Raw genomic sequence first — 17977 nt, forward strand, 5'->3', positions numbered from 1 at the left:
GCCAGAGCTAGTCGGCCATTGGAGGAACCATGGTTACAGGTCACGTGATCAACAGCCTTGCATACCACTGTACAATGCAATAATACACAGGAATACATGAGAATACACATGAGAATGCACATTACCAGAGAATACTAGGGGAAAACCAGCAGCAGTTGCAGTGCAAACACTTACCAGAACAGGCATGGACACAGCAATAGAAATGGCCATAATAGGAGTAGTAGTCTGCATGTTCTGGGACACTGCATAATCACTGTCTAATCTGCCATTTGGTGTCAGGCTGAAGTGTAACAGTGCACTATGAATGCTTGACACAGGTATCCATTTATTATTGGAGTAGATTGCTGGCTCCCAAATCGTATGTTGTTCCTGCTGTAAGCAATGGCTGCATGTAATATTATCATATAAACAATGCAACTATTCACTCCCAGGTCTTATATGGAAAATCTTGCGGAGCAGATTACACACTACAGGGATGAGCTAGGAACAGGCTACAGGTACTACAGGGTGGAGAACATGAAATGAAGTACCCTGAAAGCCCCGACACAGACTAGGCAGAACAGGGTGGATCAGACTAAGCCCAACATTGAGAAAAATCTGGAATCTATTTGCTTCTATGTTCTCCACCCTGTAATGCCTAAGTACTATGGACCTAATAGTACTATGGACAATCTAAGACCAGGCTGGGCATTGCATGTTGGAGAGCACAGGCACAGACTAAGAAAGAGGGTTGTATCTAGGAACAGACATGTACAACATGAAGGAGGAAAAAAATAGGTGCTACGGGTGGAGAACATACGAGAAGATAGAGGGAGGATTTTACCAAACTTGCCGCAGGGTACTTTTCTGAAGTTTGCACTGCTTGATGGGTGGGGGGTGATGGAGGGATGGTGCAGCAAGGCAGGGAGGATGCATGGCCTCCTACCACACTTGGTATATTAGATTTACGTCTGGTGGCAGGCAAAATTCTACACCAGCCTCAGATCTGACACCTTCTGAAACAGTTTTCCCTGCTGCACGATGTTACAGTGGGCTCCACTTTTCTCACACCACTCACCCTGGCAATAAACAGGGTGGAGGAATTGGCCTGTTGCTATCAGACAGCTGGGACCAGGGCATGAAAACTTATAGCCAGCGATCAGGAACTGACCGCTGGCTCTTTAAATACAGGACCAGGAGCCCGGACCAGAATGCAATTGGTCTGGACTCCTGAGTCCTGATACAAAGCACCTGAGTAGGTGCAGGCTGGGTGGCAGCAGCTTCTGCCACTCAGCCTAAGCTTAATACTGCTCAGCTGAGCGAGACTTCGCTGTGCGTCACTGAAGCCCGCGGCGCCCCTAGTGACCAGGGACGCCGTCGGGTCTCCATGACGTCACACGTCCCCGGACCGGAAGATGGCGCTGTGCTCCAGACGACGCTGGGGCGCGGTCAGGTAAGTTCCTGACAACCTCTATCCCATATCTGACCTGACTAACACACCTCTCCACATCTCTGGCAATAACCTCCTAACATTCTTTTCTTTCTTTTCCTCAACTGGGGGCCCCCAGTCCAGAACCTTGGCCACCCTCGCAGGAACCTTAGACACCTTAACATTCAAACACTCTTTGACACCTTCCTGTCACTCTCCACCATATCTACTCTCAAACTAATGCACCCACATATCCACCATATCTACTCTCAAACTAATGCACCCACATATCCACCATATCTACTCTCAGACTAATGCACCCACATATCCACCATATCTACTCTCAGACTAATGCACCCACATATCCACCATATCTATTCTCAATGAAACTAATGCACCCACATATCCACCATATCTGCTCTCAGACTAATGCACCCACATATCCACCATATCTACTCTCAAACTAATGCACCCACATATCCACCATATCTACTCTCAATGAAACTAATGCACCCACATATCCACCATATCTACTCTCAAACTAATGCACCCACATATCCACCATATCTACTCTCAGACTAATGCACCCACATATCCACCATATCTACTCTCAATGAAACTAATGCACCCACATATCCACCATATCTACTCTCAAACTAATGCACCCACATATCCACCATATCTACTCTCAATGAAACTAATGCACCCACATATCCACCATATCTACTCTCAAACTAATGCACCCACATATCCACCATATCTACTCTCAATGAAACCAATGCACCCACATATCCACCATATCTACTCTCAAACTAATGCACCCACATATCCACCATATCTACTCTCAATGAAACTAATGCACCCACATATCCACCATATCTACTCTCAAACTAATGCACCCACATATCCACCATATCTACTCTCAATGAAACTAATGCACCCACATATCCACCATATCTACTCTCAAACTAATGCACCCACATATCCACCATATCTACTCTCAATGAAACTAATGAACCCACATATCCACCATATCTACTCTCAATGAAACTAATGCACCCACATATCCACCATATCTACTCTCAATGAAACTAATGCACCCACATATCCACCATATCTACTCTCAGACTAATGCACCCACATATCCACCATATCTACTCTCAATGAAACTAATGCACCCACATATCCACCATATCTACTCTCAAACTAATGCACCCACATATCCACCATATCTACTCTCAGACTAATGCACCCACATATCCACCATATCTACTCTCAGACTAATGCACCCACATATCCACCATATCTACTCTCAATGAAACTAATGCACCCACATATCCACCATATCTACTCTCAAACTAATGCACCCACATATCCACCATATCTACTCTCAATGAAACTAATGCACCCACATATCCACCATATCTACTCTCAATGAAACTAATGCACCCACATATCCACCATATCTACTCTCAAACTAATGCACCCACATATCCACCATATCTACTCTCAGACTAATGCACCCACATATCCACCATATCTACTCTCAGACTAATGCACCCACATATCCACCATATCTACTCTCAAACTAATGCACCCACATATCCACCATATCTACTCTCAATGAAACTAATGCACCCACATATCCACCATATCTACTCTCAAACTAATGCACCCACATATCCACCATATCTACTCTCAATGAAACTAATGCACCCACATATCCACCATATCTACTCTCAATGAAACTAATGCACCCACATATCCACCATATCTACTCTCAAACTAATGCACCCACATATCCACCATATCTACTCTCAAACCAATGCACCCACATATCCACCATATCTACTCTCAAACCAATGCACCCACATATCCACCATATCTACTCTCAAACCAATGCACCCACAACCTTTTACAACTCCACAATGTCCTCAGTTCTTGTCTGTCACCTCTCTCACATCCAACAAAACATGACACATCAACAGACAGCCCCGGCACACCGACCGAACCAAACAACTAAGATGAGTGTCCAGGGCTGCTGAATGGCACTGGAAAAGTTCCAAGGAAGACTATGCACTCCTTAACTTTAAATCTGCCCTTACCTCTGCTAAACAGGACTACTTTACTTCACCACCCTAGGCAACTGTTTAACACCATTAACTCTCTTAACCCCTGCTGGAGGGTTCTAAAGGGAAGGTGCTGAAGATGCTGGAAGGTTCTAAAGGTAGGGTGATGGACAGACTAGAGAAGTGGTTATGGAACAGCGGGAGGCGATATTTAGAGGGTCCTAAAGCGAAGTTGGTGGATGGGCTAGAGGAAGGCGGTGGAATAACTGGAGAAGACATAATAGTGGGTTCTAAAGGGAATGGGGGGGATGGGCTAGAGGAGAGGAGGTGGATAGGCTGGAGGAGACATGGTAGATGGCTCTGAAGGGAAGGTGCTGGATAGACTAGAAGAAATGTGTGGAGGGGTTAGAAGCAAGGTACAGTAGTTAAGGGTTCTGTTGTATGCTACTCTAATTGTGTAGTATGCTGTGTAATGTATGTAGGGAGTCCCTCCTCTGTAATGTATGTAGGGAGTCCCTCCTCTGTAATGTATGTAGGGAGTCCCTCCTCTGTAATGTATATATGTAGGGAGTCCCTCCTCTGTAATGTATATATGTAGGGAGTCCCTCCTCTGTAATGTATGTATGTAGGGAGTCCCTCCTCTGTAATGTATGTATGTAGGGAGTCCCTCCTCTGTAATGTATGTAGGGAGTCCCTCCTCTGTAATGTATGTATGTAGGGAGTCCCTCCTCTGTAATGTATGTATGTAGGGAGTCCCTCCTCTGTAATGTATGTATGGAGTCCCTCCTCTGTAATGTATGTATGTAGGGAGTCCCTCCTCTGTAATGTATGTAGGGAGTCCCTCCTCTGTAATGTATGTATGGAGTCCCTCCTCTGTAATGTATGTAGGGAGTCCCTCCTCTGTAATGTATGTAGGGAGTCCCTCCTCTGTAATGTATGTAGGGAGTCCCTCCTCTGTAATGTATGTAGGGAGTCCCTCCTCTGTAATGTATGTAGGGAGTCCCTCCTCTGTAATGTATGTAGGGAGTCCCTCCTCTGTAATGTATGTAGGGAGTCCCTCCTCTGTAATGTATGTAGGGAGTCCCTCCTCTGTAATGTATGTATGTAGGGAGTCCCTCCTCTGTAATGTATGTATGGAGTCCCTCCTCTGTAATGTATGTAGGGAGTCCCTCCTCTGTAATGTATGTATGGAGTCCCTCCTCTGTAATGTATGTAGGGAGTCCCTCCTCTGTAATGTATGTAGGGAGTCCCTCCTCTGTAATGTATGTATGTAGGGAGTCCCTCCTCTGTAATGTATGTAGGGAGTCCCTCCTCTGTTATGTATGTATGTAGGGAGTCCCTCCTCTGTAATGTATGTATGTAGGGAGTCCCTCCTCTGTAATGTATGTAGGGAGTCCCTCCTCTGTAATGTATGTAGGGAGTCCCTCCTCTGTAATGTATGTATGTAGGGAGTCCCTCCTCTGTAATGTATGTATGTAGGGAGTCCCTCCTCTGTAATGTATGTAGGGAGTCCCTCCTCTGTAATGTATGTATGTAGGGAGTCCCTCCTCTGTAATGTATGTAGGGAGTCCCTCCTCTGTAATGTATGTATGTAGGGAGTCCCTCCTCTGTAATGTATGTAGGGAGTCCCTCCTCTGTTATGTATGTATGTAGGGAGTCCCTCCTCTGTAATGTATGTAGGGAGTCCCTCCTCTGTAATGTATGTAGGGAGTCCCTCCTCTGTAATGTATGTAGGGAGTCCCTCCTCTGTAATGTATGTAGGGAGTCTGCTGCAGGTCACTGGGGGATGGCTTAATTTCATTGCAAGCCACCTGCATTAGAACCTGCTCCTATCCAAGTTTAGAAGCACATGCAGTGAGTAAAGAGGTCCCAGCACTGGAGTGGAGTGGGATTTTTTTTTTTTATTATTTGGTGGGACCTAGGGGCATCCTAGAGAGGGTGGCGAAACATAAACATACTGGGGCATGGGGGGAGGTTAACTACATAATAATAATAATAATACTGCTGTTATTTGTATAGCGCACACAGATTCCGCAGCACTTTACATAGTTTGCCAAATATTGTTCCCTGTCCCCATTAGGGCTCACAATCTAAATTCCCCTATCTGTATGTTTTGGGTGTGGAAGGAAACCGGATACCCGGAGGAAACCCAGGCAAACACGGAGAGAACATACAAACTCTTTGCAGATGTTGCCCTTGGTGCTAACCACTGAGCCACCATGCTGCCATCTGAGGGCAGCTACTACATTAGGGAGTTAGCTACTTACTGGGGGGGGGTATCTTTATGATGTGTAGTTATCTACCTAATGAGTTTATTACATACCTACTGGAAGCATCTTTTCAACTGGAGGGGGGTGGTTGCCTACCCACCAGAGGCATCAACCTTATTTATGGAGAGATTATCTAATAATGCCTGTCCAGTGCTCTTCCCCACTAACCACCTCTCCACCATTACCGAAGAACGCCTCTCCAAACTACTCTCCACATCACACCTCACCACCTCCGCACTTGACCCAATCCTATTCCACCTGATTCCCAACCTCTCCTCAGCCCTTGTCCCAGCACTAACCCATCTCTTCAATCTATCACTAACAACTAGAATCTTCTCATCTCCATATGAACATGCAACCATCACACCTATCCTTAAAAAGCCATCCCCTGAGCCTACCTCCTTATCCAGCTACCGCCCCATATCACTTCTCCCCTTTGCATAGAAACACCTTGAACAAAATTTCTATGCTCCCTCTTTTTATCACACTCATTTTTCGACTCCCTGCAATCTGTCTTTGGCCCCCACCACTCCACAGAAACTGCCCTCACCAGCGACCAATGACCTGCTAACCACCAAAGCCTCACGCCAATACTCTGTGCTCCTTCTCCTTTACCTATCTTCTGCCTTCCACACGGTTGACCATTCCATCCTCCTACAAACTCTTTCATCCCTTGGTGTCACTAGCCTAGCCCTCTCCTGGATCTCCTCTTACCTCTCCAACCGCACTTTTAGTGTCTCCCCTTTCCACACCACCTCCTCTCCTCGCTCCCACAACACCTCCTCTCCTCGCTCCCACACCACCTCCTCTCCTCGCTCCCACAACACCTCCTCTCCTCGCTCCCACACCACCTCCTCTCCTCGCTCCCACACCACCTCCTCTCCTCGCTCCCACACCACCTCCTCTCCTCGTCCGGTCACTGTTGGTGTTCCCCAAGGCTCTGTACTCGGGCCTCTTCTCCATCTAAACCTCTGGCCTGGGACATATCATAGAGTCCCACGGCTTCAGGTACCATCTCTACGCTGATGACACTCAGATCTACCTCTCCGGTCCGGATGTCACCTCTCTGCTATCCAGGATTCCAGAGTGTCTATCGGCCATATCTTCTCTCTTCTCCTCCTGCTTTCTAAATCTTAACATGGAAAGAACAGAACTAATCATCTTTCCCCCATCTCGCTCCACCCCGCCGTCTAATCTCTCAATCACTATCAATGGCTGCACTCTGCCTTCTTTGGGTTACCTATGACTGCCCTGACTTTTAAACCACATATTCAGACCCCAAACACCTCCTGCCGCCTTCAACTCAAAAACTTTTCCAGAATCTGCTCTTTTCTCATCCCTGACTCCACAAAACTGCTGGTCCATGCTCTCATTATCTCCTGCTTGGACTACTGTAACATCCTCCTCTCTGGCCTCCATCTAACACCCTTGCTGGTCTCCAGTCTATCCTTATCTCTGCTGCCCGACTAATCCACCTTTCCCCTTGCTCTGCCTCTCCCCTCTGCCAATCCCTTCACTTGCTCCCATTGCCCAACATACTCTTTTTAAATTGTTGACCATGACATACAAGGCCGTCCGCAACCTGACTCCTCCGTATATCTCTAACCTGATATCCTGCTACCGTCCCTCACACAACCTTCCATCCTCCAATGACCTCCATTTATGCCCCCCTTGTTCGTACTAGGTTCTACAAGTACTACTAGGAACAGAATCTAGGATCTGATTAGGTACTATAGAGTGGAGCACACACAAACAGACTGGAGGATAGAGAACACAGAAGCAGAGTAGGTAGAGTATGATGGAGAATCTAGGAGCAGGTCAGATACTTCTGGATTGAGAACTCAGGAAAGGGCTAGGTACTACAGGGGGGAAATGCCAACACTAGACTAGGTACTACAACATGGAGAAGCTAGGAATAGACTAGGTACCACAGGGTGGAGAAGCTAGCAGCAGACTAGGTACCGTACCAAAGGGTGGAGAAACTAGCAGCAGACTAGGTACCGTACCACAGGGTGGAGAAGCTAGCAGCAGACTAGGTACTACAGAGTGGAGAAGCTAGCAGCAGACTAGGTACTACAGAGTGGAGAAGCTAGCAGTAGACTAGGTACTACAGGGTGGAGAAGCTAGGAATAGACTAGGTACTACAGGGTGGAGAAGCTAGCAGCAGACTAGGTACTACAGGGTGGAGAAGCTAGGAATAGACTAGGTACCACAGGGTGGAGAAGCTAGCAGCAGACTAGGTACTACAGGGGGGAGAAGCTAGGAATATTCTGGGTACTAGAAGTTGGAGAAGCTAGAAACAGACTACATGAAGATTCTCCAGGGAGAAGATCGGGTGCTACAGCATGGAGACATTTAGAAGAGACTAGGCAGCACAGGGTAAAGAACATAGTCTGTTTCTGTTTTCTCCACCATGTAGTCTGTTCCTCAGTACCAGGGTGGAGAACACAAGCTTAACTTCTTCCTTGGATACTGATCTTCTGCTCAGATTTTTGTATTAACATTGTCCTACACATCATAGGGTTCACCTCTAGACCTGTCCTAGCCAGGAGGAGTGCTCCTACTTTGTACTATGTATTGGACTATGTACAATGAATGTCGAGCTAGAACTATACTAGACTTTTTATAGTTTGGACTTACGGCTTTTGTGAGATTTTCATTCAATATAGTCTTATAGGGCTGACCTGATAATAAGGAGGGGAGATGCCAAAAAATCTGTTGTCCAACCTTTAAAAACAGAGGTTCCTAAATAGAGATGAATGGACCAGGTTCGGGTTCGAGTCGATCCGAACCCGAACGTTCGGTATTTGATTAGCTGGGGCTGCTGAACTTGGATAAAGCTCTAAGGTTGTCTGGAAAACATGGATACAGCCAATGACTATATCCATGATTTCCACATAGCCTTAGGGCTTTATCCAACTTCAGCAGCCACCGACTCGAGCATGCTCCAGGTTCGCTTATCTCTATTCCTAACCCTTAAGACAGCATGGCCAAACCTTTAGGCTACCATAGTACATGGGACTTCATTGATGGTATGAGGACACGGCTCCAGCTCTCGGTACTAGACACGTAGAACAGTTTTGTCTCTGTTTTATAGCTGCTTTCTATGAAGATCTTATTGAGCTCTTCCTAGATTCTCAGGTGTCGAGAACTACACAGCCACCATCTCCAGATCAGGTCTTACCAGCAGAAGGACTTTTACATTTGTGACTCTTCTTTTCAGTGAACCTTTTTCTCTCTCTCTGTTTTCTCCCCACCCAAGCTCTCTTTAATGTTATCCCTGTGGGTCTCCGGGTTGTTGCGATACAGAGTTCAGCCTGTGGTCAGTATGTGGCAATGAATTCAGAGGGACGTCTCTACAACTCAGTGAGTGGCATTTATTTTCTCCTCCATTGCCCATGTATAACCTCCTATCTCCTGTGTAGCCTCTCTAGGTATCTGTTGGTTATTTACAGGCTTAGGACATCCCTGTTGCTAGTAAACGTGATAGAGAAGAATTAACTCTGTGTGCTATCACTAGTAGTGGCAGAGAATGGATGTACCTCCTTGGGGGAAATAGAGTGTTACAATTTAGTCTTGGTCGTGTGCTTTACCAAGGTACACTTTATAAGTATGGGCTTTGGTGTAGTGTCTTAATATAGTCACCACATGCCATGGTGATGACCAATAGAATAGAATTTTGATGGACTTATCTTGCAAAACGTTAAACATCTTAGTGTGCTGGTGAAAGCTCTTGTTTTGGGTTTATCTTGGGCTTGGCTTCTTGGGGAAGACTTCTGTTGAATGTTGTGTCATCTTGCAGGCTCCTGCTGGATGGTTTGTTTTAGGTTAAGGTCTTTAAAGTAGACTTGCATTGGGCTCAGCATCATGGAGAAGGCTTTTCTTGTCCATGTTGCCTTGGTGGAAACTTCGATTGAGTGTATTATGTTAGGTTAATGAATGTCTTGGGATTAGTGTGCTGGTGATGGATCCAAGTGAATATCTTGTCTTGGCTCAACTACTCTGTGACAGAGCTTATTGAATGTCTTTTTTCATTATCTTTAACAAGACTACTTTTTGGAGAAGGCTCCTGCTGAATGTCTTGGCTTCAAGAGGGCTCCTATTGTGGCTGTGCTTCTTGGAGAAGGCTCCTGCTGAATAATTTGGCTTAAGAGGGCTTCTCCTTTGGCTATGCTTCTCAAAGAAGGCTCTTATTGAATATCTTTACTTGGAGAAGGCTCTTGTGGAATATCTTCACTTGGAGAAGGTTTCTCTTGTGGCCATGCTTCTCAGACAAGGCTCTTATTGAACATCTTTCCTTGGAGAGGGCTTCACTTTTGGCCATGCTTCTTGAAGAAGGTTCCTCTTGTGTCAATGCTCCTTGGATAAGGCTGTTATTGAAAGTTTTTACATGAAGAAGGCTTCTATTGTGGCCATGCTTCCTGGAGAAAGCTCATGTTGAATGCTTTGTCTTGGGCTTAGTGCCTGGAGTAAGGTTTCAGAGGAGTGTCTTGACGCCCTATTACACAGAGCGAATATTGTGCAAAGACCCACCAAAATGATCGATCACTGGCTTTAGGTGTAATAGGGTTAAACAAGTGCATGAGTAACACAAAATTGTAAGGTTGTCACTGACTGTGATTTTTCATTTAAAAAAAAAAATCATCCTTGGTCTGCATGTTAATTGCTCCATGTAACAAGGCCTTTAGTCTGCTCTTAGCACCATAGAAAAGGACCGCAAAAGTTTTTATTAAAGTATTGTATTGCCCTCCAAAAGTTGTACAAATCCCCAATATACACTTGTTACGGGAAATGCTTATAAAGTGTTTTTTTCCCTGCACTTACTACTGTATCAAGGCTTCACTTCCTGAAAAACGTGGTGATGTCACTTCCTGGATAACATGGTGATGTCAATTCCCGGATAACATGGTGATGTCACTTCCTGCATAACATGGTGATGTCAATTCCCGGATAACATGGTGATGTCACTTCCTGGATAAAATGGTGATGTCACGACTCCCAGAGCTTTGCGGGCTGTGGCTGCTGGAAAGGATGATGGCAGAGGGATGCTCAGTGTCCCTCCAGAGCCCTGTGTCCCTCAGACATCAACCTTTTTATCCAGGAAGTGACATCACCACCAAATCTCAGGATTTCTCCTTTAGGTTCTGGAGAAAGATCTCCAAGTAGTAGTAGTAGTAGGCAGGTCCACCATGAAGGAATGTTCCATCTTAATAAGGCACAATAACCTGTTCAATCACGGTGACCAATAATGTCTTATTGCTATGTTATGTAGCAGATTGCAAATTGTCTCCAAACTGTTTAGAGATGATTGATTCATAAAGCCCATAGTCCCACAGATAATCCATCGCTCCTTCTTTTCTTTTAGGTTCATTTTACAGCTGAATGTCGCTTTAAAGAGAGTGTTTTTGACAATTATTTTGTCACTTACTCCTCAACTCTCTACCGCCAACGTGGCTCTGGGCGGGGATGGTACCTGGGTCTAAACAAAGATGGACGGGCGATGGAGGGGAACAGAGTGAAGAAACACAGACCGGCTGGTCACTTCCTGCCAAAACTAAGTGAAGGTGGGGAAAGAGGAGCTCACACTCAAAGGTGGTCTATGACCTGGGGTGGGAGGGGGTGTGTGACATGAGGGTTGCCTATGACTTGGGGAGGGTGACGCGAGAGTGGCCTATGACTTGGGGAGGGTGACGCGAGAGTGGCCTATGACTTGAGGAGGTTGGCACAAGGGTAGCCTATGACTTGGGGAGGGTAACACGAGAGTAGCCTATGACTTGGGGAGGGTGACACGAGGGTGGCCTATGTCTTTGGGGAGGGTGACATGAGGGTGGCCTATGTCTTTGGGGGGTAAACACAAGGGTTGCCTCTGACTTTGGCAGGGGTGTGAGGATGGGCTTTGACTGGTGAGTATAAGGGTGGGCTATGATTCGGGGGTAGAGTTAGCATGAGGGTGTCCTGTGATTGATGAACTTTCCCTTCTGTCCTACAGTCGCTCTTTACAAGGAGCCTTCCCTTCATGACGTCATTAAAGTATCCCCCAAGAGAAGACTGACACCTAAACCGAGTGCTCGGATCCGAGGGGCCCGATGAAAACACCAGGAGGATAGTGGACACTACAGCCCTGAAGACCAGCTTACAAAGTGTCTGGTGAAGAGAAGAAGATCTGCGGACGTACAGGGTGTTCTTCTAAGGAAAAAACTCTCGAGACTTCTTGAACTAATCCTGGATCTCTTAAGACCTTGGGTTGAAGGGGCCACCACGCTGTATCTGAGGTGGTCAGATTACCAGGAGACCTCTAGGACCACTTAAAGGAGTAGACCGTGGTCTGCATCTCAGGAAGCCTAAAAACCGTCTTCCAGCATATGTACATAGTATATACTATTTTAGGCAGAAGAACCTTGTATCCAATCATGTATCTATGTATACCACTAACCTGCTCTCCTAATATACAAAGATCCCACATATTGTAAGACCCCCAGCCCCCACCCCCGAGATGAGACGCCTGTTTACTAACCAATTATATACAAATAAAGGACACAACAAAAAGACTTCCGACTGCTCAGAACTCACCAACCCATACATATTACAGGGCTACAGGGCGTGTGTGATACTCCTATGTAATATCACACATGTAATACAGACCCCTCCATGTTAGATCACACATGTAATACAGACCCCTCCATGTAATATCACACATGTAATACAGACGCTATGCATGTAATATCACACATGTAATACTGACCCCTCCATGTTATCACACATGTAATACAGACACTATCCATGTAATATCACACATGTAATACAGACACTATCCATGTTATCACACATGTAATACAGACACTATCCATGTTAGATCACACATGTAATACAGACCCCTCCATGTAATATCACACATGTAATACAGACGCTATGCATGTAATATCACACATGTAATACTGACCCCTCCATGTTATCACACATGTAATACAGACACTATCCATGTAATATCACACATGTAATACAGACCCCTCCATGTAATATCACACATGTAATACAGACACTATCCATGTAATGCAATCAATGGAGATCCAGCAGCACTAGACGGTCCCTCTAAATAGGCACGATATGTGGATGCACGCAGGAGCCCACTATCTCAGTAGGTGGGTGTATAAGCGGAAATAACAAGAAAGTCCAACAGCATCCAATCTTCTAAAGAGCCTTCAAACCTTTATTATGCTCACAAGCAATACGACGTTTCGACTCGCGATGAGTCTTTGTCAAGTATACATTAACAGTGAGTAAGTGCTGTATAAAAAGGAGTCCCAACCCACCAGCAACCAATAAACCCAGGCAGGGGGTGTGGATACCCAAACGAGAAGGGTGTGGCTGGTTCCAGGTCTAGCATAAAGACCGGGTGAGGTTCCAGGGCGTTATATAGGTAACAGAAACAATGTAAACAAGGATAAAACCTAAACATCAGGGCATAATAAATCACAATTGCAAACAACCTGTTGTACCCTGACATCTACCCCCAACCAGAGTGTGGTGATGGTCGTCAGATCGGCGTTGCTCCAGGTAGACAACTGTACAATAATGGGTATAAGTCCAGGTCACTAGAACTGTTTACCTGTTAGCACAATGGGGCGGGTGTCCAGACTCCATGCCAGATTGTCCTCTGCGGCCCACGTGCCCAGTGTATGTACTGGGCTGGAGACGCAGACGCCGGATGTGACGTCACGCGGGACACCGCACGTGGCAGGGATCCCGGAAGTGTAGTGACGTATGTCCGTTCAGCACCGCCCAGAGGGGAGGGCCCAACCGCGCAACCATGACAACCAGGACGCGAGCGTCCAGCGGCAGCACAAAAGCTGTCAGTGGGCGCACGCATCCGACGGGGAGATAGACTCCAACCGGCAGCCGGACAGACAGAAGCAGATATGGAAGAGGGATGAAAAGACGGGTGAAAAGAGATAGAGGGAAAAGGCACTCGTGCGGACCCAGATACATTACCCTAATAGGCATGGTCCAAGTACAGAGGACAAACACTGCCGTAGCGCAGGTCCAGTGGGGGCCAGTCCCACCAAAAGTGTACAGTAGCCCGGTCCAACAACCTGTGATGTATCATGTGGATGTACTTGGCCAGTGGGCTAGATGTGACCGGGAGTAAAGCTAGTTGCTATAAGTGATGCCACCCGGGCTAGGCATAAGCCGGGTATGCCACAAATGCTAAGTTGGGTACCAACACAGACAGTGGGCAATCCCACCCACATCAAAGACACTGACCATCCAGCAAAAGCTGGAATACGTCAGACCCGATGGGGGGTCGCCACTACAACTGGGATCCCTTTGTAAGGACACCAGGAGTGGCTTCCAGAGGTGATCCCCGATTAAACTCACACAGTCGCTGACTAGGGAGAATCTGGTGTGTAAAGCCAGAGTCCCCCTGTCAAGGAGTACACATCAACCCAAGGTTAGCTGCTAGCAAACGTGTTTATTGAGTTAACAGGATAACACAAGTAAAGAGGCCGGGCATGGACAGGATGAGGGAAGATCGGGTCTGCAGTGCAGAAGATAGGGGATCAGGATGAGTAGGTGAAGGAAACCATCCATCGCCAGAGAGCCCGTCCCCGGGAAGCAAGGACACGCCGGCAAGGGCCCAACCTATGGGGTAATGCGAAAGAACACAGTATTAAGCAATGTCGTAGTCAGCAATCCGTAGACAGTCAAAAGGGAGGGGCTTGGGTATGGGAACAAAAACAAGTGTATAAGTGGTCTAAAAACAGTTAATGTAATCCTACTATACATCTGACAATGCCAGCAGGACCAATGGGGAAGCAATAGGGGGGGCAAAACCGGTTAGAAGTGCCATCTAAGTTCATGGTTGAGTCCCCTGGGGTGGAGTGTGTCCAGCTTAAAGATCCATTTGCTCTCTCTCATTTTCAAAAGTTGCTGTCTGTTGCCACCCCTCCTAGGGGGTGGGATGTAATCTATGACCCTAAATTTGAGTTGACTAATGGCGTGTTTGGCTGTATGAAAATGTTGTGGGATCGGGAGGTCCAGCATCTCATTTCTGATAGTACTTTTATGTTTACTAATTCTGGACCTAATCTCCATGGTAGTTTCCCCTACATACCCTAAACCACAAGGGCAGGTGATCAAATAGATGACATAACGTGACGAGCATGTATATCTATGTTTGATAGAGTATCTGTGTCCAGTATGTGGGTGTGAAACCTGGAACCAGCCACACCCTTCTTGTTTGGGTATCCACACCCCCTGCCTGGGTTTATTGGTTGCTGGTGGGTTGGGACTCCTTTTTATACAGCACTTACTCACTGTTAATGTATACTTGACAAAGACTCATCGCGAGTCGAAACGTCGTATTGCTTGTGAGCATAATAAAGGTTTGAAGGCTCTTTAGAAGATTGGATGCTGTTGGACTTTCTTGTTATTTCCGCTATGCATGTAATATCACACATGTAATACAGACCCCTCCATGTAATATCACACATGTAATACAGACACTATCCATGTAATATCACACATGTAATACAGACCCCTCCATGTAATATCACACATGTAATACAGACCCCTCCATGTAATATCACACATGTAATACAGACCCCTCCATGTAATATCACACATGTAATACAGACCCCTCCATGTAATATCACACATGTAATACAGACCCCTCCATGTAATATCACACATGTAATACAGACCCCTCCATGTAATATCACACATGTAATACAGACACTATCCATGTAATATCACACATGTAATACAGACACTATCCATGTAATATCACACATGTAATACAGACACTATCCATGTAATATCACACATGTAATACAGACCCCTCCATGTAATATCACACATGTAATACAGACACTATCCATGTAATATAACACATGTAATACAGACACTATCCATGTAATATCACACATGTAATACAGACACTATCCATGTAATATCACACATGTAATACAGACACTATCCATGTAATATCACACATGTAATACAGACACTATCCATGTAATATAACACATGTAATACAGACCCCTCCATGTAATATCACACATGTAATACAGACACTATCCATTTTATATCACACATGTAATACAGACACTATCCATGTAATATCACACATGTAATACAGACCCCTCCATGTAATATCACACATGTAATACAGACCCCTACATGTAATATCACACATGTAATACAGACACTATTCATGTAATATCACACATGTAATACAGACACTATCCATGTAATATCACACATGTAATACAGACCCCTCCATGTAATATCACACATGTAATACAGACACTATCCATGTAATATAACACATGTAATACAGACACTATCCATGTAATATCACACATGTAATACAGACACTATCCATGTAATATAACACATGTAATACAGACCCCTCCATGCAGTAGCGGTCTTTGGCACCCAGCACACCAAGCAATCGCTTGGGTCCCCCAACATCCAGGGGGGCCCCCACGCCCCGCTCTTCTCTTGTGCTAAAGACCGCTGGACAGGGCCGCTGCCCCGCTCGCTGCTGTGATCTGAACTGTAACTATGAGCACTCGTAATGAGCGCTCACAGTTGCATACAGCAGCAGCACTGACAGGGCGGGAGCCATTGGCTCCCTTCCTGTCAGTCACTCGTGGCCGCAGGAAGTGTTTTCCCTGCGGTGACAAGTGGCCACTCAGCCCTTGTGGCGCCAGGACAAGGGGAGTGCGGCCTCTTGTGACTGCAGGGAAAACCATTGCGGCCACAAGAGTGAAGAGAAGAGGAGACGCCCGGACCCAGGTGAGTATAAGTGTTTGTTTTATTGTGTTATATACTATATGGGAGGGGAAGCACACAAGGGCCTGTGTAACTGGGGGAGCGCACAGCGGGGGTCTATATAAATGGGGGGAGCACATAGTGGGGCTATATAATGGGGAAGACACAGGGGGGCTATATATAACTGGGGGAACACACAGGGCTGCTATAGACTACTGGGGCTTCACAGAGGGGTCTATATACTACTTGGGTCAGCACACAGGGGGTCTATATACTACTTGGGGCAGCAGAATGGTGTCTATATACAACTGGGGGAGCACACAGGAGGTCTATATCCAAGTGGGGGAGCACACAGGGGGGCTATGTACTACTGGGGGAGCACACAGGGGGTCTATATACTACTGGGGTAGCACACAGGGGGTCTATATACTACTGGGGTAGCACACAGGGGGTCTATATACTACTGGTGGGGCACACAGGGGGTCTATATACTACTGGTGGGGCACACAGGGGGTCTATACACTACTGGTGGGGCACACAGGGGGTCTATACACTACTGGTGGGGCACACAGGGGGTCTATACACTACTGGTGGGGCACACAGGGGGTCTATATATAACAGGGAGCACACAGGGGGTCTATATATAACTGGGGAAGCACACAGGGGGTCTATATATAACTGGGGGCAGCACACAAGGGGTCTATATACTGCTAAAGGAGCACACAGTGGTCTATATACTACTGGGGGAGCACACAGGGATCTATATAATACTGGTGGAGCACACAGGGGGTCAATATACCTCTGGGGGGCAGGGGGTCTATATATAACGGGGAGCACACAGGTGGTCTATATATAACTGGGGGCAGCACACAAGGGGTCTATATACTGCTGGAGGAGCACACAGGGGTCTATATCCAAGTGGAGGAGCACACAGGAGGTCTGTATCCAAGGGGGGGAGCACACAGGGGGGGCTATATTCCACTGAGGGAGCACACAGGCGAGCTACATACAAGTGGGGGAGCACACAGGGGGTCTATATACTAGTGGGGGAGCACACAGGGGGTATATGCAACTGGGGGCAGCACACAGGGTATATACGGCTGGGGGCAGCACCCAGGGGGTCTATATACAACTGGGACAGAACACACAGGGGGCTATATATAACTAGGGGAACACACAGGCGTCTATACACTACTGGGGGAAGCACACAAGGGGTGTATCTAACTGAGGTGAATCACAAGAGAGGTATATACTACTGGCGGCTGCGCACAAGGGGTATATACTACTGGGAGCAGCACACAGCGGTCTTTTGTTGTGGAGTGCGTGTCGAGGGGGGGGCCCAGACATAACGTCTCTTGGGGCCCCAGAAATGCCAAGACTGCCCCTGCCTCCATGTAATATCACACATGTAATACAGACACTATCCATGTAATATCACACATGTAATACAGACA

The 17977-nt window shown here is 46.5% G+C and overlaps 1 protein-coding gene across 2 annotated transcripts in view; it reads left to right on the forward strand.

Annotated features, from left to right (window-relative positions):
- The window catches only part of FGF11 (fibroblast growth factor 11), a 31514-nt gene extending 19270 nt beyond the window's left edge, over positions 1-12244 (forward strand). For both annotated transcript variants that reach the window (XM_069950907.1, XM_069950830.1), the window contains 3 exons: positions 9010-9113; positions 11113-11311; positions 11737-12244. In XM_069950907.1, the coding sequence (XP_069807008.1) occupies positions 9010-9113; positions 11113-11311; positions 11737-11837 (404 nt within the window). In that variant the 3' untranslated portion in view covers positions 11838-12244. The remainder of the gene's footprint in view (positions 1-9009; positions 9114-11112; positions 11312-11736) is intronic.
- The last annotated feature ends 5733 nt before the right edge of the window (positions 12245-17977 follow it).

Source organism: Dendropsophus ebraccatus, chromosome 1 (genome assembly GCF_027789765.1).
Source record: "Dendropsophus ebraccatus isolate aDenEbr1 chromosome 1, aDenEbr1.pat, whole genome shotgun sequence".
NCBI lineage: Eukaryota > Metazoa > Chordata > Amphibia > Anura > Hylidae > Dendropsophus > Dendropsophus ebraccatus.